The following is a 25,928-nucleotide window of genomic DNA, read 5'->3' as shown; positions in this document are numbered from 1 at the left end:
GTAAAACAGTACATTGGGCTTCAAGGTGGATCCCTGCTATTTGTGTTACTCAAGGTCAACCAACCCTAAGAAAACTTTAAGTTAATGAACAATCTGACTGTGCAACAGCTGGGGTCATCTCTCCTACCACAGATCAGCAGTGTGGACAAAAGTCCCACATAGTGTGCTGCCTTTCTGGGGCCCTGAGAGCCATGTCCTCCACCACCACTTTTAAAATCAATCATACTGAGTTTGGGTAGACAGACAAGTTTGTCAACTGACTCCAGGTCAATTTTTCAAGGCACAATATCAGGGGAGGACACCACTAGGCTACACCACCACGTGTGCTTTTATTTATTTTTTCCATGAATGTATCGACGTGCTTCTAAAGACTCAGACCTATGTCTTACATGAAGCTATTTTTCTGATCTGTCATTATTAAAATGTATCAGAAATAGGAGATTGATGTTAAAATATCTTAACCTGACCTCCAAAGCATGACCTTGACATTAGACAGACCATCTGTTTCAGTAAGACTTGCCTAACAAGACTGGTGGTTTCTGCAGGTCTGATTCCTGGCAGCTGGTTCAGACCCAGTGCCTGCCTTCCTCTTCAAACAGCATTGGCTGCTCCCCCTTCCAGTTCCACGAAGCCACCATCTACAACGCTGTGAACAGCTCAAGTTGGAAGAGAGTCACCCTCCAGCTGCCTGACCACGTCTCCTCCAGGTACGTTTCATGGGAGCATGGCAGGGTTATCTGGCAGCCTCCGCAGAGTCCAGGCAGTGAGCTGAAAACAACTGAGAAGATTTGTTTTCGTTGCATCCCCAGCACTGTCTCCCACATTCTGCACCTCCTCTCACCTATCCTTGCCCCGGAGTGGCAACCGGATGTCCTAAGAAGGAAGAAACAGGAGCTTGTTTGTCAAGCTAAATACCATGGCATAACAGGCCTGGAATGACAGACCTCGCACAAGACTGGAATTGGCACCAGCTCTGCTCTGGTGTTCTGCCCTCCCCGATATGAACACCACTGAGGGCGTGCAGGGCTGTCGGGGTTTGTGTTGAGCAAAACTGCAGGATGGAGCACAATCGTCCTAGAGCAGCACTCATTTTACACACCGATTTGGAAAATAGTATAGCCCCTGTAGGAAAAAGTGGACATAGGCTTATTATAGAATAGAATAGAAAATTCCCATATGATTCTCCAGGGAAAATACATGCTTCCAGAATGGTATTTGGGCTATACCTCAAGAGTCCAAGGGCTACAAATTGACCCGCCCCTGCCATCCGGGTGCTGCAGGGAAAAGCTCGGGACGCCCTGTTCCAGGATACAGTCCCCATTCCCATTGGTGGCAGGCTGGACGCAGCCCTGGGGAATGCCAGCCTACTGAATGTCTTCTGCTCTCTCTGGGTCTTTCAGTGCCACACAGTTCCGCTGGATCCAGAAGGGGGAAGAGACGGAGAAGCAAAGCTGGGCCATTGACCACGTGTACATCGGAGAGGCTTGCCCGAAACTCTGCAGTGGGCACGGCTACTGCACCACTGGCGCCGTCTGCATCTGCGATGCGAGTTTCCAAGGTCTGAATCCTGGGCCTTCTGCACCAGTGCACACCACTCCGTGCTCAGTGTTCACTTGTCTTTGGAACAAAGCGTAGTCTCATGCTGTGTTTCTGAAAGTATATGAACTGGAGCTGGAAATTGAGCCAGGCATTCCCATGTGGGACATAGGGGTCTTTCAGTAGCGTCTTAAGCAGTAAGCCAAATGCTCACCCCACAAAAGTATAGTTTAAATGCAAATCGAAATCTGTTCAACATATCCTAACTTAACTATGGTCAATACAATTATCCCCATTCTATAGGTAAAGAGATTAAGGCTCAGGGAGATTAGGTGACTTGCCTACAGTCACACAGGTAGGCAATGTCAGAACAAAAGACCAGCCCTCGATTGTTCTTTCCAATCAGCCCTTGTATCTCTAGAACCAAGAGATTTATCCAGAGAGGAGCAGAATGGTGCATCCGTCCCCAAGAACACCATGTAAGAGATGACCTATTTGAACTCTGGAGTGGAGTCTCTTTAGGTTTCTTGATTGATGCTATTTCCTTGCCTCCCAATGAGGTGGATAGGATTAATGTAGACTGTTGTGCAACTCCATTGCTGAAAATTACTTAGCCATCTCCTTTCTCCCCTGCTGCAATTGCCTCTTCGACCGGCTAGGTCTGTCTGTGTGTTAGCTGGAGGATTTTCACTTTAGGCAAATGAGTCAATCAAATGTCTCACCAGGAGTCCTAGGATTCTGGAGTTTGCCCTCTGCCCTGATCCAACAGAACTAGGAGCTTTTGACTTTACATTATTGTGGACATTTAGAAAAGACAAAGGTGTTCACATCAAGGGAAATGCAGGCACATATACAAGTACTAACATAGTGACTAACTTCAGTGCTAGTGTTTTGGCCATGGTCCCAGAGAGACTCTTCCAGTCCACTCGTCAGCCGTGTATGTATCCCAGCTTCATTACTGAATGTCCAACAACAAGTGCCTGCGTATAAACTCCGCTCTCAGGAACCATCAAGTACAGAACTGGAGGGAGGACCTTATCTTACTTGCTGCTACAAAATCTTGTACAGGAAACAGAAATTAGGTTGGCCTCTCGTGCCATGGTGACAGCTCCCTCCTGGGACACATCGCTGATAAACAGGAAGATTTGGCCAAATGCTGTGGCATTGAAATAATGGATTTATACTAGCAAGCAGCACATTAGCACCCACATATTTTAGTAAACATTGACTCAGAGATAATGGATTTTCTTTCCCAACCACATAGCCAATAATTGCCAAAACAGAAGGGAAGCATTTATTTCTGAGAGTCTATGCCTGTATGCTAATGACAATGGCTCAAATCTGAAATTAATTGCTAGTTCGTAATCTTTGCAGAGTCTGCTTGTCCTAGGTAATTTCTGTTATTCTTCCTGTCCCTGCAGGTGACGACTGCTCTGTGTTCAGTCATGATCTCCCCAGCTACATTAAAGATAACTTTGAGTCCGCAAGAGTCACTGAGGCCAACTGGGAGACCATTCAAGGTGGCGCGATAGGAAGTGGCTGTGGGCAGCTGGCACCCTATGCCCATGGGGACTCGCTCTATTTTAACGGCTGTCAGATCAGGCAAGCTGCTACCAAACCGCTGGATCTCACTCGAGCAAGGTAACCCAACCCCTGTGCTGCAGTCCAGACACAGACCTGGTCACAAGCCCAGTTGTGCCATCGGGAATTCCATGGCACAGATGTCACTGAGCACTGGAAACCATAATACATTCGAATTCAGTATGAGGAAGCACTCTATGTTCTAAGCATTCAGAATCAGACTTCGCTTAAGTGTATTGTAGGATTGCTTTGTGTTTCCTCACACATGGTGGCTGAGTGGGGACAACAAAGGCGTAAGCCAAGAGAAATGGCCGAATTGTAAAAAAACTGGCCAAGGTTGACCACAGGCAAATATGGAAATAAAAATGTGTATGTGAAGTAGGTTTTGAGTAATGTAAATATATACCTGTATTTAGCATATGTAAGTGTGATAGAAATAGAGGATGGGTGGATGGATGGAAGGAAGGAAGGAAGGAAGGAAGGAAGGAAGGAAGGAAGGAAGGGATGAGCTCTTTAACACATTATAGGAGATGGGGATTAATGTAGAATAGACTACCGGAAGCCATGCAGATGGACTTAGGGAAGGGACAGAGAAAGAGACTCCAGGAGAACTGAATGTCCTTCCCCACCTGCTCTTCCCAATTCTGCCAAATTCATGGATCAAGCATAGACTTTTGTCTGTGTAATTCAAGACAAGTTCCCAAGGCTGTAAAAAGATGGTGGGTTACTACACTAGAGTATTGTGTTCTGTACCTATGGGGCTATCTGAGAAGTAGATATTTGGCTAGCAAGAAGCTAGATATTTGCTGGAAGCATTTCACTTTAGAAAATGTTAGAATTATGTTACCAAAGGCAGAAAGGGAGGTTGGGGCTCTTAATATGATAAACAATGAGAATATAAGAAAATTAATTCCTTACATTGCTTAAAGTTTTACATACCCATTCTCATTTTTCTTTTCCTACCAAAACAACATACTCAATCTAAAGACTGATTCCTTCCTTGATCCCATGTACAGCTGCCACACAGTGCTAAGTTAGCAACTGCATGTCGTGTCATACAAGCAACTTTGTTTTAAAGTAGTTCCTGTATTTTTAAGTTTTAAATGTGGCTCTTTATTTCACCACCTACCTACCAATGGGGCCATGCTTCCCCACGGGGCATCTCACAAGAGGACACGTTTCCTAAGACTGTACCTTCTGAGGGCCAGGACACCTGTGACAGCGACAGGGCCTCTCGAGCACACAAGCTGCAGGCCCCAGCTCATTTGTCCCCAGCGCTGATCTCCAGGCCACGTTTTCTCAGATACACGGGACCATGTTCCCTTGTGCCAATGCCATTCTACTCTTTGCAAAAAGGACACAGCAGACATCCTGAGGTTTGATTCCTTGTCCTCTGCATGTCCTCAGTGGCCTACCTGACCCATGCTCCCTTGCGAAGACTAGAAGGTGTTTGGGGGACAAACATTCTCCTAAGATGCCCAACATCACAGAAAGAGGGCGTATGTTTGAAAAGCAACATTGCCCCCTTTGTGGAGAGAACCAGCCTTCTGAGGTTATTTTTCACATGTATGACATGAAAAATGATACAAGTGCATTGTATTCCTGGTGTGCTTTCTTCATTTCACCGTGTGATGGTGAACTTAGGAATAGATAGGAAAGTCGAACTCCTCCAGTACTTCCTGGTTTGCGTCTGAAGATGATGTCCTCTGTGTTTTGCAGTAAAATCATGTTTGTTTTGCAAATCGGGAGCACGTCGCAGACGGACAGCTGCAACAGTGACCTGAGCAGCCCCCAGGCTGTGGACAAGGCCGTGCTGCTGCAGTACAGCGTCAACAACGGCATCACCTGGCACGTCATCGCCCAGCACCAGCCAAAGGACTTCATGCAAGCCCAGAGGGTCTCTTACAACGTGCCCCTGTGAGTGCCAGGACAGAAAGCTAGTCTTGTGCGCAGTCCCCGGGTGTCCCGCAGTAGGAGGTAGAAGCTGGGGGAAGCCTCTGGGGGCAGGACCAAGGGGAACCCCTGTCTCCAGAGTTGCGTTACTGTTTTCTAGTAGGACTTGAGGCAAAACAGGAAAGCAAGGGCAAGAGGAAATGGAGGACAACAAAACGCAAAGGCACTCCGCACACATTCCTTTTCCTGAACTAGGATCTTTAGAAAACAGCAGTTTTTAGCGCGTGCTGGAGGTGCTAGTGTGACATGACACTGCGAAGAGGCAGCCCTGTTTTGGTCTGCATTGTGTGCTCAGCCTCTAGCACACTGCCTGTCACTGAGGAGGCTCCTCCTGTTTGCTGACCAAATGCACTGCTCTTCCAGGAACTGCTGGAGCAAGAGGAAGGAGGGAGAGGGATGGAAAAGCATTACAAGTCCCTGAGTGGCCAATACAAGTTAATCCTGCCTAGAAGAGTATTGCGATGCAGGCAACTCTGAATTCCGTGTCCAGAGTTTGGTTGACTTAGCCTATCATAAATCTATAAGTCACACACCAGAAAGTTCTGCTTGCCAGTGTTTGACCTCTTTTTCCTTCTACCTGTGTGACCCAGGGAGGCACGGATGAAAGGAGTTTTGTTGCGCTGGTGGCAACCACGCCACAACGGAACAGGTCATGATCAGTGGGCTTTGGACCACGTGGAGGTCGTCCTGTGAGTATCTGCTACACAACAGCCCGTGTCCACTCAGAAAGCTTGAGGTCTCTGATCTGGAGGGCACCTTAATTCAAAATGAGCTGCTCCTCTGAGAAGCCCCGACAGGACCACTTTGCCTTAAACTCTTCTGCCGCTTCAAGGTGTAGTTCAGCCAACAGGAAGCAAAGCCCACATCTAATGTAATGTACCTTAGAAAACTTTAGCAAGTAAAACATTTGTGTAAGGATGGACAGCGTCGGTTCAGTTGGATTGAACAAAGGCCTCCGGGTAAATGGGAAACAGCGTGTTATGGCAGATCTGGGATGTCTTATATGGTAGAATGACGTCCTTAAGGAGAAAGGATCTATGTAGTCCCTGTATTGGCCGACGTGCCCAGTTACAAACACCCATCTTAGCCACGGATGCCTGTGGCATTCTCCCTGAATGACCTGGTTGCAACCAGAAAAATAGAGTCTGTGGTTTCAGGGTCCTCCTTCCCAGCCTCCCAGCACCTGAGCAGTGCAGGGTGCTCCCCTGTGGTTCTCCCCTGCGGTGGAAAAAGGCAGTCACCACTCTCACCTGGCCGGGTTGACCTTTCCCTCACCCAGAGATGACGTGCTTTTTCTCTAACAATCTAGTTCCTGTAGAACTGGAATGCTTATGTCTCGACGGGTTCGGACTGATGGCTCCAAGTTGTTGGCAAGGAGAGGCGAATCTTCTCGGTAGATAGGTTCAAATGTTCATTCTGTTTACCCAATCCAAATGAAATCAGTCCTGTGGCTGATTTCTGTCATTTTGAAAGCAAATTTAAGTGATGACTTGGTAGGAAAACTACCAGCTTTGTTTTCTTTCGATCATGGCCATGAGCTGAATCTTCTCAGTCTTGAGCTAGCCCTCGTCTTAGTTTTCACTGAGGCACCTGCTTGCATGGCATCCATATCAATCCCGAAATCCAAGCGCAACCCGGTCCTACACAAGCCCCCACTATGCGCTCTGCTGCTTTTGGACAACTTGCTGGGCTCTGCCCCCACAGGACTAAGTGGAAGGTTAAAATAACAGTCCGCACTGGTTCGAATCGAAATGTGAGGCTGATGATCTGTTTAGACACCGATTTCCTCAGACCACATTATTCCAGGAGTGTAGAACAACCTGGGCTCTCAAACGGATACACACAAAGAAAGGCCGTAGAAGAGGTTCACACAGACCAAAAACCAGACGTGCCTTCGAGAGCAGCCCTGCTCAAGCTGATTGAACATCAGAATTACTTGGGAAGCTTTGGGAAGATACGTGGGTGTCCCCAGGCCCAGGTCCCACCCCATGGGTCAGTCAGGTGTGCCTGCAGTGGGACCTGGGCAGCACGGTTGTAAAAGCACCTCAGGTGATTCTAATAAACTGGTTGAGGCTCTAATGAGAGTCAACCATCTCTTCTTACTCTTTAAGTCTCTTGCCAAGGCCAACTGCACGCATGGGGCTTCCTGTTCCTGTGACAAAGCACTCCCAACTCCTGTGAAACTTGAAAACTTGCCAGCCCTCAAAAGAAGGCTGGATGCTAATAGCACCCATGAGTAGACAGAAGGTTTCTTAACATACACGCTGAAGTAGATATTTCTTCTCCTGCAGCCCAAACAAGCAGTTGTAGGTCTCTGTTTTGGATTTCAGCAGCATGTCATCATCAAGAATTCCCTCCTTTGAACTAAAGAGCAGGCAGGGTCAGATGCACAAATACTCTCTCCCCTGAGATGAAGTGATCCCTGGCCAGCTTGGAAATGAACTCTGCTCTCTGCTGCGTGTCCACCTGCTGCCCAGAGGCTCTCTGAGCTCCAGCAGGAAGCCTCCCCGCTCAGCTCCCGAGTGCAGCACATTCTATATCTGTGCTGTTGGTATTCAGTGTGCTAAGCACTTACCAGCATGATGATACTATTACAAGAATCAAGCTCAGATTATATGAAATACCAGCACCCTGTTTGTTTCTGGTATTTTCCCAGAGCTATAATCTGGATCGTAAACACTTCATTTTTATTCAGTGGCCAGAATTTTGATATTTTGAGGACTGTGTCCCTGACCAGGCACCTGTCTGCTCTTACCCTGCATTATTGTCTTGAGTTCTCAGGACACTAAATGCTTCCCGTGAGAAAAGAACAGTGTCACACATGCCTGAGGTTGCGTGGTTGGAATTGCATTCAGAGTCTTCTTTGAATACTTTAGAAATTATAGCTTTACACATAAACTATTGTATAGGAAGAGGCTTCAAAACGTTCACAGCAAATATGTATCTCTTTTTAATTCCATTTTTCTGCAAAGTATTTGAAGCCCCTTTGTACTTTTATGTACACTTACTTATAATTTTAAAAGCAAATGCTGTCTCTTTAATGACATTTCAAATATTTGTTAAAATTGTAGTTCATGTATTTTCCTTCCTTTTTTTTTTTGAAAGAAAAATACTTCCCAAAACTGAATTCAATACATGAGTTATTTAAAAATACAAGATTAAACAATTAGTTTTTAGCACAGTATTTTTGATGTTTTGCTCTAATCATAGAATTTTAACATTTCTGGGGCACTCACACCCTTTAAATAAAACATTCCTTTTCATAAGAATCACAAAAAGTTGTAAGGTGCTCATGAATTGTTATACATTTGGTAGCTCTAAAAATAATTACTTTAATTCATGCATTTGATAAACTTAAACTAAGTAGAAATTTCCCTAGAAGTCAGAAAAATTGTCCACTGTCCAAGGCTCAAAACTTCATAGCATGAGTCACAAATGTTGCTAAGTATAGTTTTGCTCAGAGATTGTTCCTATGTTTGGAAATAGAGAGATGGAATTTCCCCCAAAGAGCCCTATTAATGAAAATGAACTCTTAATTTTTAAACACACTTTTGTATCAGAACATCTGGTGGTGTGAGCTAGTTATACGAAGGCAGGAGTAGGCTGGGCTCGTATCTTGAGAGATATAAGCCCTACCTGCTTGAACGAAGCCAGTAGTCATACGAATATGTTTTTGCAACTAATGGTTGGGAATATACATTTCACTTCAGAATTCTTACAGTGTGTTTTCCTTCCTATTTCATGAAGATTGGCCTTAATCTAGCTTTATTACTACAGTTTCGCTTTTGTGCATGTGCACCAAGGACACATGCTAAAAACCCCTAGGAAGAAAAACCTGTGATCACGCATGGTATCTTACACTGAGCTTAACTTCTGTACTGCCCATAGGAGCTTAACGGATACGAATCTAGCACTTTCAAAAACAATGCCATGTTCAAGGAGTCCACCTCAAATGCATAAGACACATTCTATATCTTTGATTTCCTGGCTGAATTCTAGACACGCAGAAGGATTTAAGTTTCATAAATATGGATATGCAGAATGACAGGCTCCACACCACAAAGATAAAAGCCACCCTTGCAGCATTTAACAGGCCAAGTCCCTTATGCCTCACGCTTGTTTGAGAGCGTAATCGTCCCACTCTCGTATTTGCCAGTAAAACCTGCTCATGAATAGCTCTCTGATGATTAGCCCCCGCTAATCTGCCATGGAGCAGCTGAGCCGAACTGACAGCTGATTCTCCCAGCCTCACTAGCTCACAAAAAGTCCTCATTCCGTAAAGTCTGAATGACGTAGCAGAACACATTGACAATCCCGTGGCAGAAACTGAATTTGCTGTGAATTCATCTTCTAGTCAGAGCACTCGTTTGCCAGTCGTGTTTGTGAATACAGTTGGGCAGATCCCTCACAAGATCCATGCTGGTGGGGCCTTTCTTAGGACAGAAGGGATCTGTTGCCTTAACACCGCTCTGCGGGGCACTGGTGCTTCTGTCCTAAGAATCTGCCTCACCCGACTCCGCGTTCCATTCACACATCACATTTCCTGCGTACGTGTCTGAGTCACACCCTGTCATGTGTATAACGGAGCGGGCCGATTTTTGCATGTGTACCTTGAAAGCGAATCTCTCAGTAAAAAGTTAGCATATGTGAATTGATTCCATGAAAAGTGAATTATTACCACATTTACTGAGAAAATTGAAAAGCAATATGTTGCTAACTATGGTCATAAGTGCATTTATCAGATTTTTAATATGCGTTCCATCGTGACCATCCCCTCATGCTAAGCATTAGCAAGATACTGTCACATTTTTGGCACAAATGATTTATGGAGATGAGCATATTACATTTGTTGCAAAGCATATTTAACCTTTATTAAATTTGACTGTGTTAGCTGATGTGGAAGACTTCTGTATTTTTTTAAAGCCCATTCTTTCATATGATTAAGAATTAGTATTTCCTAAAGTGTGAATAATTGAAATATCAGATAATAAAATTAATAGTAGTTATTAGCTACTAGTTATTAATTTTATACTTATATGCAACATTTATGCCAAATGTTGTACTATGGCTACATGTACCTTGACATATGGTTATGAGCAAATATTGCATGTTGCATTACATAAGAAAAGTTAAATATATGTATATATTGGGTGTAGAAAAATAAGAAATAACTTCTTTAATTTTTATTTTCAAAAGAGATGAAAAATCCTATATTGCGTCTAAACCTGATCAGACTTTTATGACTAATCACAGTGCTGCATGCATTGAAAGGCATTTTTTAACTTGTGTTATATTTCATTATTTGCTGTCATTGGTTTTCCACTAGAGTAAGGTAAGTCCTTCTTATGTCTGGGGAACTATTTGCTAATAGTTTCATCAGTGTCACCCAAGCTAACCGAGAAGTTTTGTAGAAGAGCTTTGCAAGTGAAAAAGTGTCAGTGAACTCAGAATAGTATTGGGATATGCCAGGGCCTTTGAGTTCAGGGTACGCCAACTTGAGATACAACTATACCCAACGTGGGGCAAGAGAGCAGAGTCCAGAGCACTGATCAGCATTTGCTCCTGGAGCAACAGGTCTGACTTGGGTTTTCCTCTGTGCTTGGCACTCTTAAAGTGCTCACAGTTTACACATTGGTTGGGAAGGAAAACTGGAAAAACAAAACTGTGTGTACAAACAATCGAGGCGCTCTGATGGAAGGGGATGGCTAGCACAAGACTTGTTGTGCTTATCTTTTCTAAATTAATAAGTGAATTGGGAGACGAGAGGGGATGTAGTCATAATGCTTGTGAGTTCTGGATCCTGCCTCTAGGTGAGACTAGCCACCTTTCTACACTTGTCCTCTATTGGAGATCCTTTAAAACTTGAGGAAGAGGGTGAGATGGTTATCGTTTGTCAAACACCTACCTGATCTACCTGTGGTGCCGGAAGTTTTCATTTAGTTCTTACAGCTTACCAAAGGGCACATTGTCAGATGCTGCTCCCACCTTGATTGAGAGAAAAAGGACATGTGCAGTCTTCAGGGGCTGCTGGGATACCTGCCCCTGCACTTCTTTATACGTAGCCTTGCTGAAAATGCACAACCTTCACAGCTTCTTCTTCACAGCTGCTTCTGTGCCACGGAGTTTCAGTCATTAGTTTGAGTGGCTGATTCCCATCTTATACTTGCTAATGTTTCTCTGAGATGTTAAGTCTCACAGTCCACTGGATTCTTATTTCTGCATCCACATAAATTGTCATTTCTGGTACCACATGTTTTGAGGATATAAATTAATTGCCGATCAGGACAAATGCTAAATTTCTATGCGCTCAAGTGACTTTTACCAATTTTCCATCTTTTCCCGTTTCCTTTGGGATCTATTAAAAATCAATTGAATTTTTCTCATAATAATAAATAAGCTAGGGTTGTGGCTGCAGCGAAGAGTAACAGTTCACAAGACCTTGCTATATCCATATTTCCTACACAGAAACAGAGAAGAATCTTGTAATTCCTGGGCTATCAAAATCCCTAAACTCCCTCAGTGGTCCCAGAAATTTAAATCAGCATTTTAAAGAAGCCACTGATGTTCCTCCTCCCTTCTTTCTATGACTTACTCATAATGGGAGATTTTTAACTGAACCTAGTTCTGTCTACAAGCAAGGCAAATTGATGCATCAAGTAGTACAGTTGATGTGCCTTTTGATGAAAATTATCTGCTCTCATTAAATTTATAATAAAAAACACTTTCCCTTATAATTACAGTACAGAAATAAAATTTTTTATTTAGTTTGCATCTGTTTTGATTTATAAGGTTATCTATAGCTGTACAACTACATGCATGAAAAACAAAACCAGGCTCACAGATAGGCTGCACCAAATTTTAAAAAAAAAGGTAAATGTAAAATATTTAAACTTACTTAAAATTCCTCTATTGTCCAAAACTGTAAGACATTTTGGAAGTGCAGTGGCTTTTTGGTAACCATGTTGGTTTAGTAAATGAACTTAGAGATAGACAGTACTTCCATGGTATTGATTTTAAAAAGCTTATGAGCTAGAAAAAGTCCACTCCATTAAATTCCAACCTGCCCAACTCAGGACATATTTATGTCTCACATACAAAATTGTCAGTTGGTTGCAAGGATGCTCTGAAAGGGTGGTTGTGTTTGTGACTATGCAAACGCTAAGCATCAGAAGTAACCACATGAAATTTCTGATGCTGATACATAAATTTACTCAAAATGAAAGAGTATCCAGTGAACAAAAATGTGCCCTAATGTGGTTGTAAGTGTGCACCATGGAATTGTTTGTGTGATGTTAAAGATCTGCAAAGATGGAGACTTTGACTCAGTTTGTTAATGAAGAACGCTACAGAGAAGTTGCTTTAAAGCAACCAAACATTACAAACTTGTGTGCGAATGAAAGGTTCCTTAGTTCCCATTTGTTGAGGTGACTTACCTGTCAACCTAGTTTGCACTAAGATAACTAAATATATTGGGTGTTCTATCTTTTTTAATGCAGAATATGTAACTATTTTCACTTCTCTTTGAATTCCATATATCTTTAAACATGTTTTCAACAGAATCATTTTCATGGCTTTAACTTTGCAATTATTCCTTATAGTTAAAGAGTAATGAGTTACAACAGGAATCCAATCAGTAAGTCGCCAAACAAGCTTTGACCACCAGTGGGTCCTGCAGGAGGCCCAGTGCTTCGGGGTGGGGGTTGGGAGGAGGCAGGGGACACCCCCTGTGCCAGCTGGAAGTTGAGTTCTGGGGAGCCAGGATAGGAACACAAGTAAACACCATGCAAAGCAAGAAAGGAGCAAAACAGAGAGAGAGAGAGAGAGAGAGAGAGAGAGAGAGAGGAAAAAAAAAAAAAGAACAATTCTGGAAAGGTTGAGCAATATAAAAAATGTGATACTTGGACAACAAGTAGAAATGTAGGGAGTGATGTTGGGGATTGGCTAGTGAGGCAGGGGGAACAGCGTGGAGGCAGCTTAATTAGGGCAGCATGCATAGGAGTGCAAGTGGGGAAAAGGACCTGGAAAACAGGGTAGGGTTAAGCATGAAAGGACTTGAAACATCTGGTTAAGTTGGCTTAGAAGCTGCTCCGTGGACAGGAGGATTATGACTGGTTTGCTGAGCAAAACGAAGCCACCATTTGAGGAAAACTTTACCGAAATTGACATGCAAAATCCATGTGTGTATCTGTAGAAGATGCCCATACAAACATACACGCATGCCCTCGATTATACTTTCTTAGTGTTTCATTGTTTCTTTTCAGTCCTGAGACAAGGAGGCCAGGGTAGGCGGCCACAGCTCAGGGAAGGGCTATAGGGGAACCTGGGATGCTGGCTGGAAGATAGCAAGGGCCAGTCCCAAGACTGTGTGAATGAAACTGTAGCTGGATAATAACCCTGACACTTGATGACTTTGTTACATTTGATCAATGTCCCTTTTTTGTAACTCAGCTTTACATAGGCAGTAGTTAATATTTATAGCAGCTAATTAACAATAGATCAATTTGTTCCAACCTTCAACTGTGACATCAAAACTGATCCACTTAGGTAACATTGTCACGTGGAGGGAATGAGGGAGAGAATAGTAAAGCTATGTAAACAAACCTGCTGTTTTTTCTATTTCTCAATGATGTACATGTACAAAGCAGAGTACATGCTTTGCTTCCATTTTACAGTTTCTAGCTTTTTGCTGACATAGAAAGCCAAGGTGGAAAGTTGTTAGCATTTTATAAATTATTCATCCATTTGATGTCTGTTGTTTTATCAGGTTTTCAGCACAGACGCAACTGCTTTTTGATTACACCACTGATGAAATTCAATATAGATGTTTTCCTTTGAGACATTTGATTACAACTTTTCTTTCTTAATGATCGGACAGCTATAAAGGTCTCACGTTTCAGAGATTGCTGTATTTCACATGTGCCAGTATAATCTGCCCAAATGTGTTACCCAGGATAATACACTCAGTAAAGAAGCAGCAGCTACACCTTGCTGGCCCGCACCTAGTGAAGACTGCTAGCACAGACGACTGGGCTGCTTAGTGCAAAATTACCCTCTCCCTCCTCTTTAACTAACTCAGGTCCATATCATCTGTTTCCTGATGGCGTGCTCACATCACAAGGCACTGTCTCACCCTCTCCGCATTCTATGTTTCCATGAAATGGAAGAGGAAGGGCTTTCAGAGCAGGTGTTCAAGACACTCAGTTCGGAAGACTCTGATAGGCTCACACACTGAAGCCGCAGGGAGATGTGTTGTCACACAGTTCAGGAGTGAGGGACCAATTCTTCTCGGTGACGTTCAAGATCATCCTCCTTTGTAAGGTGTATTTGCCATGCTCGAGGCTACCAAGATTGTGCAGTCTCGCATGGGTTCCTGAAATCTATTTGCGGTATTTTTATCAGCACATACGTGGGAGGAATGTATGCACACAGACATATGTTCACTTCCATCTTCTTGGTATTTTATGACCTCTCTCTTGGTTTTTGTTTCTTCATTGTCTCTTTCACAGGGCCTTGTTTAAAGAGCGTAACCCCAGCTATTTAGTGTTTAGGCAGTGGAACCCAACAGTCAGAAAAACACTTCCTCCTCTGCACCCCAAGGCTGTATAAACTAGGAAGGTCAAGCTGATTCAAATACAATTCAAATATTGTTTTTTTCTTTTGAGGCTTTGAATGAGAATATTTGCTTTAAAAACTCTCTCTCTCCTACTTGTTAAAGAAGCCTAGGTAATGAGTATAGCACACACTTGCTGTGAAATGAAATCCATCCAACTGCATGGCTAGGACAAGTCCAAGACCAAAATTAAAAATATGCAAGAGTTTCAGTCTGCTTTGGCCATGAATCAAGATTTTGCCATCTTTTGTGGTTGAGAACTCAGTCATGAAAAGACAGGGATTTCTTCCAGGCCACGGGCAGTGAACACAGAGGTCAACCCTGGGGACCCTGGCCCTGGTGGCAATGTCAGCATGACCCCTTGCCCCTGAGAATTGTTACCCGAGTATCGAGGTCACCTAGGACCTAGACTAGAAGGCTCGGTCAGTGATGGAACTTACATGCTCTTTCTCCTTTCCCTCCCTGCCTCTGTCCCTCTTGCTTTTAACAGCACTCGCAAACAAAATTACATGATGAATTTCTCACGGCAACACGGGCTCAGGCACTTCTACAACAGAAGACGAAGGTCACTTAGGGGATACCCATGAAGAATCAAACAGTGTATTTTTTTTTCCTTCCGACGTGTGATGTGTTGCTTTCCATCCTTTTGAACCTCTCACTGCATTGGCTATCAGGAAATACCTGTGAAGGACTTGGTAACTGACAGAACAAGTGTATACCACTTTCCCACACTGTGAACTAATGACAAGTGACTTATTTGCTCCTAAGTAAATGTCTTCATGTTGATGTGTCCGTGAAAATTGTGACCTGTTGTACTATCAGTTGCAGTGGCAGTATTGAGAATAAGAAATAGTTTAACAGAAAAAAAAATAAAGTTTAAGCACAAAAAAAAAATAAAGAGATTTTATGTTTTAAGATGGCATTTAGCACAGTATTTAACATTCTTGGTTACAAAGCTATTTCTGTGGACTGCATTTCAGCTTCATATCATGTTCTACATGATTAAATTATCATTGTTTGTCCTTTATGTATTCTCTTCTACGATGTAACACGTGACTTGTTATGTTGCAATATTTTGCTGCTGGATTTTTGACCTCCTTCTATTCTGCACAAAGCTCTTGGGAATACCTAGTTAAGAAGCTGGTTGTGAGGATACTGTCTCTCCTTTAATAGACTCTTTAAAATGGATGTTGGCTTAGCGTTGTTTTGTGGATAAGAAAAATGCTTGACCTTGGAATATTTTCTACTTACGAACTGTGGCTGGAGACCCTTTCTCCCACAAAAGAGTTCCCATTTCCTTATCTAAAGACCTTTAAAGTGATTTACTAACAGTAACTGCCATTTCGTGTCTGTGGTAACAGAGTGACTTGTAAAACAGTGAATGTTTTCTCATCGTGTTCTCTTCGTGGATTGTTTCTCTTGCGGGTCATGTTCATCCCTTCTGATGAAGCTGTACCAACACCAGCAACATTGCAATGGCCCTGTAGCCCTGAACTCTATTAGCGTAATGGGAAGCTTGCACCCTAGGGTGAACCAAGCGGAAAGCCCATGCTTAAATAAAACTCATGTCCAAAACCCATTTGAAGTTCATTTGTCTTCATTTTAATTAGATTTTATGTCAGATTTGCAAGCGTGGTCAGCTTGGGAACAGAAGATGTCAAATGCATATGCCTGGTTTTTGTTTCATCATTGGTAACAGCAGTTATGATGCCACACTGTCAATTTAGCCCTCAAGATTTATTTCATTTGAAAAGCAGAGCACCAGAGAGAGAGGGAGAGGTGGAGGAAAACAAAGAGATCTTCCATCCACTGGGCACTCCTCAGCTGGCCACAATAGCCAGAGCTGAGCCACAAAGAAAGAAGCCAGGAGTCAGGAACTCCATCTGGGTGTCCCATGTGGGTGGCAGGGACCCAAGCATGACAACCAGCATCTGGAAGGCACATTAGCAGGAAGTGGAGGAGCCAGGATTTAAACCAGCGCTCTGATATGCAATGCCAGTGATATAAGCAGTAGTTGGGTTGCAATGCCTGTCCCAACAATTTTTCTTTTACTCAGCTTTTTCTGTTGATCACACCGAGAGAAGTCAATAGAAAATTTGGAAAATGAGTTAACTCTTGAGAGTTGTGTTGGCTGATAACACAATGCCTGGCTCACAAAGCAGTGCTCACACATTCATTGAGCAAATATTTATTGGGTGCTTGCCATGTGAGAGATGAGGTACTCAGTGGTGAGCATGAAATGGTGATAGAGATGTTGTCCCTACTTGCATTTAACATCCACACAATAAACAGTGTGTTAATACAATTGCATTTGTTTCTTGCTGAGAAAATTAAAAAAAAAAAAAATCTAGGAGGGGCCAGCATTGTGGCTCAGAGGATTAAGATTCCACTTGCAACAGCAGCATCCCACTGGATGCTGGTTCAAATCCTGGCTACTGCACTTCCAATCCAGCTCCTTGCTAATATGTGTGGAAAAGCAGCAGAAGATGGCCCAAGGCCTTGGGGCCCCCGCACCCGTGTGGGAGACCCAGAAGAAGCTCCTGGCTCCTGGCTTCGGCCTGGCCCAGCCCCGACCATTGTGGCCATTTGAGGAATGAGTCAGCAAATGGAAGATTCTCTCTCTCTCTCTCTCTCCTCCCCCTGCCTCCCTGACTCTGCCTTTCAAATAAATAAATAAATCTTTACAGAAAAAAAAAACCTAAGGAAAGTTTTAAGTCTGGAGGTTTCAACATTGGCAGACTTCCTCGGTCATTGGGATACCTTGAATGCCAAGCCAAATACACCTACAATACATGACTCAATCGTCTTTTGAAGGAAGACCATGCCTCTTGGAGAACGGTGTCATTGTAAATGCTTCAGTGTGAGGGAAGTCAGTCTGATTTCGGAGGATTTTTCCTATGACACACTTCAGTCATTCTGTGTATGGCTTCATTCATGAAGTACCTGGGAAGGGACACCATGTCCCAAGCACTGGGGGGACATGAGGCAGACAGTGGCGATCAACAAAAGACAGCATCGCCCCCAAGAAAGTCCACGATACAATGAAAGACGAAGAGATTGACCACTAATCACACAAGTAAACCATTTACAATTATATTTGTAAATGCCTCACTAAGCAATCAATGTATGTTGATAAGCATCTATTAAACGGATACTTAACACTAGGATATGTTATCTGGGAAACTGCAATGAATGCAACGTGGTTCAGGGCCAGCACTGTGGCACAGCAGGCTAAGCCATGGCTCACGACACCAGCATCCTATATCGGAGCACCAGTTCATGTCCTGGCTGCCACTGTCCATCCAGCTTCCTGCTAATGCACCTGGGGAAGGCAGCAAGTGATGGCCCAAGTTCTAGAACTCCTGCCACTCATGGGGAAGACCAGGATGGAGTTCCTGGCTCCTGGCTTCAACATGGCCTTTGGGAAGTGAAACAGTAGATGGAAGTTTCTCTCTCTCTCTCTCTCTCTCTCTCTCTCAATAGTTTTTTTAAAGTTGAAATCATAAAGAGTATGATACCATTTGTCAGATTTTAAAACTTGCAGATTCTAGGCATTGTTTATGAATACTTGCATAGTGAAAATATTTACGCTTGTGTTTAAATAGTAAATCTAAATTCATGACAGTGGTTACTGCAGGCAAGGGATTAAGATGAGAAAGGGGTCTACGGGAGACGTCGGCCACATGGACGATTTCTTTTTTTGTTTGTTTGTTTTGCTTTTTTTGTAGTTCTTTTTTATTTTATTTTGGATGATTTCTTTCTTTAAAAAAATAGAATAATGTTAAGGTTTCAGTGAGTTATGTGCATATGAAAGTGTTTGTCATGTTCTTCTCTGTTCTCATGTGGAGGGCTAAATAAATATCACAGGCAAGAAACTAGCAATAGGTGAGATTTGTCAGGCATAAATTGTGGGAATACAGCCACGTGTGCAAAAACATGAAGTCAGGAATGAGCTTGGATCCTTGGGGGAGCCTCAGGGAGTTTGTGTGAATTTAAGGGGCTCACGAGGAGCAGCCGTGTAAGGTGCGGTAGCAGCCGGAGCTGCAGGGGACCGAGAATCCCTCCTCATACTAACAGAATCCTCCTTTCACTGGGCATCTCCCGGAGGAGTTGAAGAGGGTAACTCTTGCTTGGTTCTCTGTGGCCAAGATGCAGAGAATGGTCGGAATGAGCTAAGAGAGGGAGCAGCGAGACTTCACAGAGAGGGAGATCTGAAGCAAGAGCTGAGGGGGAATTTGAAATCGACGTGAATTTCACTAGGATGCATCCTTCTCCAGAATAACTTAAAAACTGCAGGCCCATCAAATACAATAGTAAAGCTGCAGAGCAACTGTCAATGTATTCATCGTTCAGGGGGTGAAAAATGAGCTGAAACGGAAGGAATTCTAGTTGAGAGGCAGGAGGTTTTATCATTCTTACTGCATCTCCCGCTTGGTCCTGTGGGTACTTATTATACATGGATTTTCACAGCACTTCTTAATCCAGCAAGGATGGAAATGGATGCTGCCTTTAAACCTAGGAGACCATGCAATGACAATGGAAGAGTCGTCCACTCTCCAATGGCCTTATTACTGTGTCCCGGCGCCTGGATACACAATTCATGCCGATACAGCAGAGAAAAAGAAGTCTGGAAAACATCACTTTTTATGGCGAGAGCTCTGGTTGGGATAATATATGGGGGTATCTAAGTGAATAATAAAAAGGCACTGGAATATGAGAAACCCTGCCTCAGCAGACCTAGACAGTAACTCACTATACCAGAGGGACCAGACAGCTCCCTAGGAGGCTACACGAGCAACACAGTCACTCCTGGTTCTCCTGTACATTCTATATTTTCTTTTTCCTTTTTCCTTTTGTTTTTATTTGCAAGGATGGGACATGGGATTGATTGATTGATTGATTTGAAAGTCAGAGTTACACACAGAAAGGAGAGGCAGAGAGAGAGAGAGAGATCTTCCCTCCAATGGTTCACTCCCCAGTTGGCCTCAATGGCCAGAGCTGAGCCGACCTGAAGCCAAGAGCCAGGAGCTTCTTCTGGGTCTCCCAGTTGGGTACAGGGGTCCAAAGACTTGGGCCATCTTGGACTGCTTTCCCAGGCCATAGCAGAGAGCTGGATCGGAAGTGGAGCAGCTGGGTCTTGAACCGGTGCCCATATGGGATGCTGGCGCTTCAGGCCAGGGTGTTAACCCGCTGTGCCACAGCACCGGCCCTGGAATGTGGGTTTGTTTAAGAGATGGAGAAGATGGTGTGCACTCAGAGGTGAGGCTTGCCCTTTCTTGGGTAAGGGGTGGTCCCCTCATTAAATAAACAAAAGGAGTGGAGTTTGGGCAGGGCTAGTGCACCTGGAGATCTCTGGGAAGGGTTTGTGGCTTCTCCACGTGGAGCTTAGCATCCACATGTTCATCATGGCATCTTGGGCATGATGGAGGAAACTTGAAGGCATCATGGGAAAGTGAGTGCGCTGAGTTGGCACAAAAGGGGTGGGATTTTAGCCTTGCACATCTACAACAAGAAGACAGCTGGCAGCCTTACTGTCATTTCTTCTATACTGATAAGTTATTTGGAGTAACTTCTACATTACCTAGCTGTATGGAATACTTATTTTCTAGTACCTTCTGTGGAACTTGTTCAAACAGCAAAACTGTCTCTGGGCCTCTCTCCCTAAGACATACTTCCAGCAACCAGAATGTGGCCCAAGTCCCCAAACCACAGAAAACCAGCGTGAGTCCCAGTCCTACAGAGGAACCAGCTCTCATCTTACAGAGGAAGGGCAGCTCAGGTCTTTTGAATGTCAGATAGTGCAGCTACCATTTCTTTATTCATCTCACAAAAGCTGTTAGTACAAAATATAACTTTCCCCCAAAAGAGTCGTAGTTTGGTAAGTAGGGTTACACTTCCAGAAATGTTTTAAGACCCAAAAGAATGTTTCTTTTAAAAAAAAAGATTATTTATTTGAAAAGCACAATTACAGAGAGAGAGAGAGAGGTCTTCCATCTACTGCTTCACTCCCCAGATGGCCACAAAAGCCAGGGCTGGGACAGGCTGAAGCCAGGAGCAAGAAGCTTCATCCAGGTCTCCCATGTGGGTGCAGAGGTCCAAGCACTTGAGTCATCTTCCACTGCTTTCCCAGGCACATTAGCAGGGAGTTGGATCAGAAGTGGAGCAGCCAAGGACTTGAACCAGTGCCCAAATGGGCTACCAGCCTCACAGATGGTAACTTTATATGCCAATAACACTGGTCCCCTATGAGGCTTTTAAAAAATATATTTATTTATTTGAGAGGTACAGTTACAGACAGAGAGTAAAGTGTTCCATGTACTGTTTCATTCCCCGAATGGCTATGATGCCCAGAGCTGGGCCAATGCAAAGCCAGGAGCCAGGAGATTCTTCCTGGTCTCCCACATGGGTGCAGGGGCCCAAGCATATGAGCCATCTTCCACTGTTTTCCCAGTCCACAGCAGAGAGCTGGATCAGAAAAGGAGTAGCCAGGACTTGAACCAGCACCCATATAGGATACTGGCACTGCAGGCAGCGGCTTTACCCGCTATACCACAGTGCTGCTCCTACCACCCACCACCCACACCATGAGACTTTTGACCTACAGGTTTTTCCACTATGTCTCTTTCAAATCCTTTGTGCACACAGATGCCAGCCTTGGATAGTTTAAGGATGGCACACCTGCCCTGCCCTTCCTTTTGCTGCCACAGCCAGTGAGCCTTCATAACCACAAAGTGAACATGGTGTTCTTTGAAAGAGGCACTTGGAAACTATCTACGCCAGAGATAAACAGCGTGTCACACCAATTCTTTGTGTGATACTTTTCATCTCTCGTGATTGCCTTGCCGTTTGTGATCGAGGCAGATCTAGGTTTGGGGGGACCTGAAGCATATGCTATCTGATACACTCTCTTTAGAAAAAAGAAGTCGGGCCAGCACTGCCGCCTGTGACACAGCAGATAAAACTGCCACCTGCAGCGCTGACATCCCATATGGACACCTGTTCAAGTCCCGGCTGCTCCACTTCTGATCTGGCTCCTTGCTAATGTGCCTGGGAAAACAGCAGAGGATGGCCTAAGTGCTTAGGCCCCTGCCACCCACAGGGGAGACCCAGAGGAAGCTCCTGGCTCCTGGCTTCAGCCTGACCTAGCTCTAGCCATTGCAGCCATTTTGGAAGTGAACTGATGGATGGAAGATTGATAAATCAATCAGTCAATCAATCTCTCTCTGTAACTCTGAATTTCAAATAAATAAAATATTTTTTAAAAAGAACTCAAAATTATAAATACAAAATTATGTACAAAAGTGAGTATACATTTAAAATGAGAAAAGAAATTATAACACGTTACAAACTTATGGATTTTCTTAAATTGACAAATTCCCCCAACATTATCTGAAACTATCAGGCTTCATCAAGAAAATATAAATCAGGAATACAAAGATGTCATTTGGCATATCAGGATACACAAAATAGACAACTTCACACACATGAACTCCCTGTTTATTGTAAGAACTAGTGACTAACCATTTTCTGAATTTAGTGAAATCTGTAAATTTACAGATCCAAAAGGATCCACAAACTTCAAGCAGGATAAACACAAAGAAGCTACTCCTTGGCACACCATCATTCTAATGGATGAAAATTGGTGATAACCAGAAATCCTAAAAATCACCATGGGCTGGCACTGTGGTATAGCAGGTAAAGCCACTGCCTGCAGTGCTAGCATCCCATATGGGCACTGATTCAAGTCCCAGCTGCCTCTCTTCTGATCCAGCTCTCTGCTGTGGCCTGGGAAAGCAGTAGAAGAAGGCCCAAGTACTTGGGCCCCTGCACCCGTGTGGGAGACCCGGAGGAAGCTCCTGGTTCCTGGCTTCAGATCAGCCCAACTCTGGCCATTGTGGCCATATGGGGACTGAACCAGTGGATGGAAGCTTGCTCTCTCTGCCTCTGCCTCTTCGTCTCTGTAACTCTGACGGAGTTACAAATAAAGAAATAAATCTTTAAAAAGAAAGAAAGAAATCTTTTTAAAAAAGTACTTCCATAAAATTATATTATCTCTTTATTACTCATATTCTTGGACAAATCACTTTGCATTCATCTGTTTCTTTCTTTTTTATTTTTTTTTTTTGACAGGTAGAGTTACAGACAGTGAGAAAGAGACAGAGAGAAAGGTCTTCCTTCCTGTTGGTTCACTCCCTAAATGGCTGCCGCGGCTGGCACTACACTGATCCAAAGCCAGAAGCCAGGTGCTTCTTCCTGGTCTCCCATGCGGGTGCAGGGGCCCAAGCACTTGGGCCATCCTCCACTGCCTTCCTGGGCCACAGCAGAGAGCTGGACAGGAAGAGGCGCATCTGGGACTAGAACCTGGTGCCCATATGGGATACTGGCGCCACAGGTGGAGGATTAACCAAGTGAGCCACGGCGCCGGCCCCTCATCTGTTTCTAATATGGAAGAAATATCTACTTGTAGAACTATTGTGATAAATAAATATGCATAATTAAATTATGTCTTTATGCATAAATGTATTTTAGTTTTTCCCATCAACAAAAATAATGCTTAAAGTCAAAGTAAAAATGAGATGTTCACAGAATATTTTTCTAATATGCATCACATTTGAAGAGCTAATATTCCTAACATATAGAGATCTTTTAAATTAAAATCAAAAATGACCAAAATTCTAGTGAAAACTGAGCAATAGACATAAATAGATGATCCAGGAAAACAGATATTTCAAAATGCCCATTAAACATGACAGAAGTTTTAATTTAACTCATTATAACAGAAATGAAAAGTAAACCTCACTGAGATACCATGTCTAACCCATCACATTGAAAACATTCAAAAGCTTGCCCATACAAGCTGGGAACAGCTGTAGGACCAAGGCTCTCCCATGTACTGCTGGTAGGAATGAAAATGACGTAAGCCTGAAGCTGGCATAACTTCATATGCATTTACCATTGACCCAGCAAACAGCAACCTCACTTCCAGGAATCCACCCTAAATGTATACCTTCAGCCATATGAAATATGCAAATACAAGCAGCATGTCATTTGTAACTGTGAAACATGGGAAACTACATACATCAAGGCCCAACCCCATGACTGCTTGAACACACTATGATTCTTGTACACAATGGAATATGCATGCTATGGAGCTGCAAAACAGAATGAGGGTGGTCTCCCAAGGTGACAGAGCAGTTTCCATGGGTGAGATCTAATAGTGAAGAGCAGAGAACATCTGGAACCTGCCACCTTTTGTATGAGAAAGAACTGGATACCTGCATACATGCACAGACCTGTTAGCTTTACAACACATACTTGGGAAGGGACAGCCAGAGCATTCAGCCACAGGGGAAGGGGGCAGCCAGCTGGAACAAGGAAGGGAAGACACGTTTCTGACTTTGCTTTTGTATGGGTTTCACTTTTTTGGATCCCATTAATGTTCTACAAACTCAAGAACCAATGAAGCGAAACCACCCAAGATGGGAAAGGGGTCCAGATAGAGGGAACTAAACTGAAAGTTAACTCATCTCTGGACTGGAAACAATAGCAGTGCCTACCTCACAAGGCTCCTGTGTTGACAGGAGTTAATACGCTTGGAGCACTTAGAGCAGCGCCTAGGACAGGAAAACACTGAGCAAGGGTGAGCAACATAGTTCTTGCTCTTATTGTGTTGAATACCTGGGTGCTACCCAAAAGACAGTTAATCCAGCTGTCCGCAGTGTTGCTTCTCAAAGTTTTGTCCTCCAACAGCCCATCATTCTCACCATGGGGCTGGTCAGATACACATGTGTTGGAGAAGGTGTTTGGCACAACAGCCAAGTCACTGGTTAGGATGCCAGCATCCTACATCTCAGTTTCTTGTTTGAGTCCCAGCTCCACTCCTGACTCCAGCTTCCTGCTAAAGTGCACCCCTGGGGGTAGCAGGTGGTAGTTCAAGTACCTGCGTACCTGCCACTCAAGTAGGAGACATAGCATGAGCTCCAGGATCCTGGCTTCAGGCTGGCCCAGCCATGGCTCTGTGGGCATTTGGAGAGTGAGCCAGCAGATAGGAGCTCTCTCTCCATGTCTGTCTGTCTCTTTCAAATAAAATGAAAATAATTAAAATAAATAAGTGGGTATCCCAGGTGCCACTCAGACCTCCTGAGTCAGAACACGCATGTGTAACCAGATCTGCAGGTGCTTGGTAGCCACAATCATGGTTTAAAAAGCATTGGGCTGGGGCCGGCACTGTGACATAGTGGGTTAACGCCCTGGCCTAAAGCACCGGCATCCCATATGGGCACCGGTTCGAGTCCTGGCTGCTCCACTTCTGATCCAGCTCTCTGCTACGGCCTGGGAAAGCAGTAGAAGATGGCCCAAGTCCTTGGGCCCCTGCATGAGAGACCCAGAGGAAGCTCCTGGCTCCTGGCTTCAGATCAACACAGCTCTGGCTGTTGCGGCCAACTGGGGAGTGAACCAGGGGATGGAAGACCATTCTCCCTCTATCTGCCTCTCCTGTGTGTAACTCTTTCAAAATAAATAAATAAATAAATAAATAAATAAATAAATAAATCTTAAAAAAAAAAAAAAGCATTGGGCTACAGTAGGACACCTGTGACAAAATAATCTCATATAATGACAAAGGCGAAGTTGGAAAAGAAGGACGCCAGAAATGTTTGTCTCGGGGGCCCAATTCCTCCGTAGTAACGCATCTGTTAGGATTTCTTCAGAGACTTGAAATCCTAAAGAACAGGAAATTTGGCTTTAGCTACCTGCTCAAGTATCAGGAGTACTGAGCACACGCCACGCAGCCGTCAGGTGCCCTGGAAGAGAGCGCCCTCCTGCGCGGCACCTGTGCTCTGGGCCGCTCTCGGCCTCCGCTCTGCAGGTGCAGTCTCCAGGTGCGCTTCGCACCTTCAAAGCCCTGGCCAGCCACCGGGCTCATCTCCTGGGTCGCCGCAGTGTGCATGCGCAGAGATGCACAATGCAGAGCAAGCGAGTTTCCTGGTGAGCCCACGATAAAGCTTGCTCAGTCGTGAAGCCAGAGCGGAAGGTGAGATCCGTTCTCGCTCACCTTCCCGAGGCAGGCTCACCCTGGGTGGCAGGAGCCAGACAAGCGGTCTTCTCTCTGCCTCTTAGGTAATGGGGCATAACGCTTTGCTTCATCGAATACAAAAGCTGTTTTGTAAATGCTAGCTCGCTGGCATTCCTGGAAAGCCATCTGTCCCAACCCTGCTGTGTTGCCCAATTAATAGTATTTGCAAGGCAA

General features: G+C 44.1%; 1 protein-coding gene across 1 annotated transcript in view; it reads left to right on the top strand.

Annotated features, from left to right (window-relative positions):
• RELN (reelin) overlaps positions 1-16,257 on the top strand; it is a 581,586-nt gene extending 565,329 nt beyond the window's left edge. Inside the window, exons 59-64 of the mRNA XM_062213575.1 lie at positions 546-707; positions 1,401-1,558; positions 2,958-3,177; positions 4,837-5,034; positions 5,661-5,759; positions 15,171-16,257. Coding sequence (XP_062069559.1) covers positions 546-707; positions 1,401-1,558; positions 2,958-3,177; positions 4,837-5,034; positions 5,661-5,759; positions 15,171-15,267 — 934 coding nt within the window. The 3' untranslated portion in view covers positions 15,268-16,257. The remainder of the gene's footprint in view (positions 1-545; positions 708-1,400; positions 1,559-2,957; positions 3,178-4,836; positions 5,035-5,660; positions 5,760-15,170) is intronic.
• Positions 16,258-25,928: the final 9,671 nt, after the last annotated feature.

This window comes from Lepus europaeus, chromosome 1, assembly GCF_033115175.1.
Source record: "Lepus europaeus isolate LE1 chromosome 1, mLepTim1.pri, whole genome shotgun sequence".
NCBI lineage: Eukaryota > Metazoa > Chordata > Mammalia > Lagomorpha > Leporidae > Lepus > Lepus europaeus.
The sequence above is the reverse complement of the archived record's forward strand: the minus strand, read 5'-3'. Positions and strand labels throughout refer to the sequence as shown.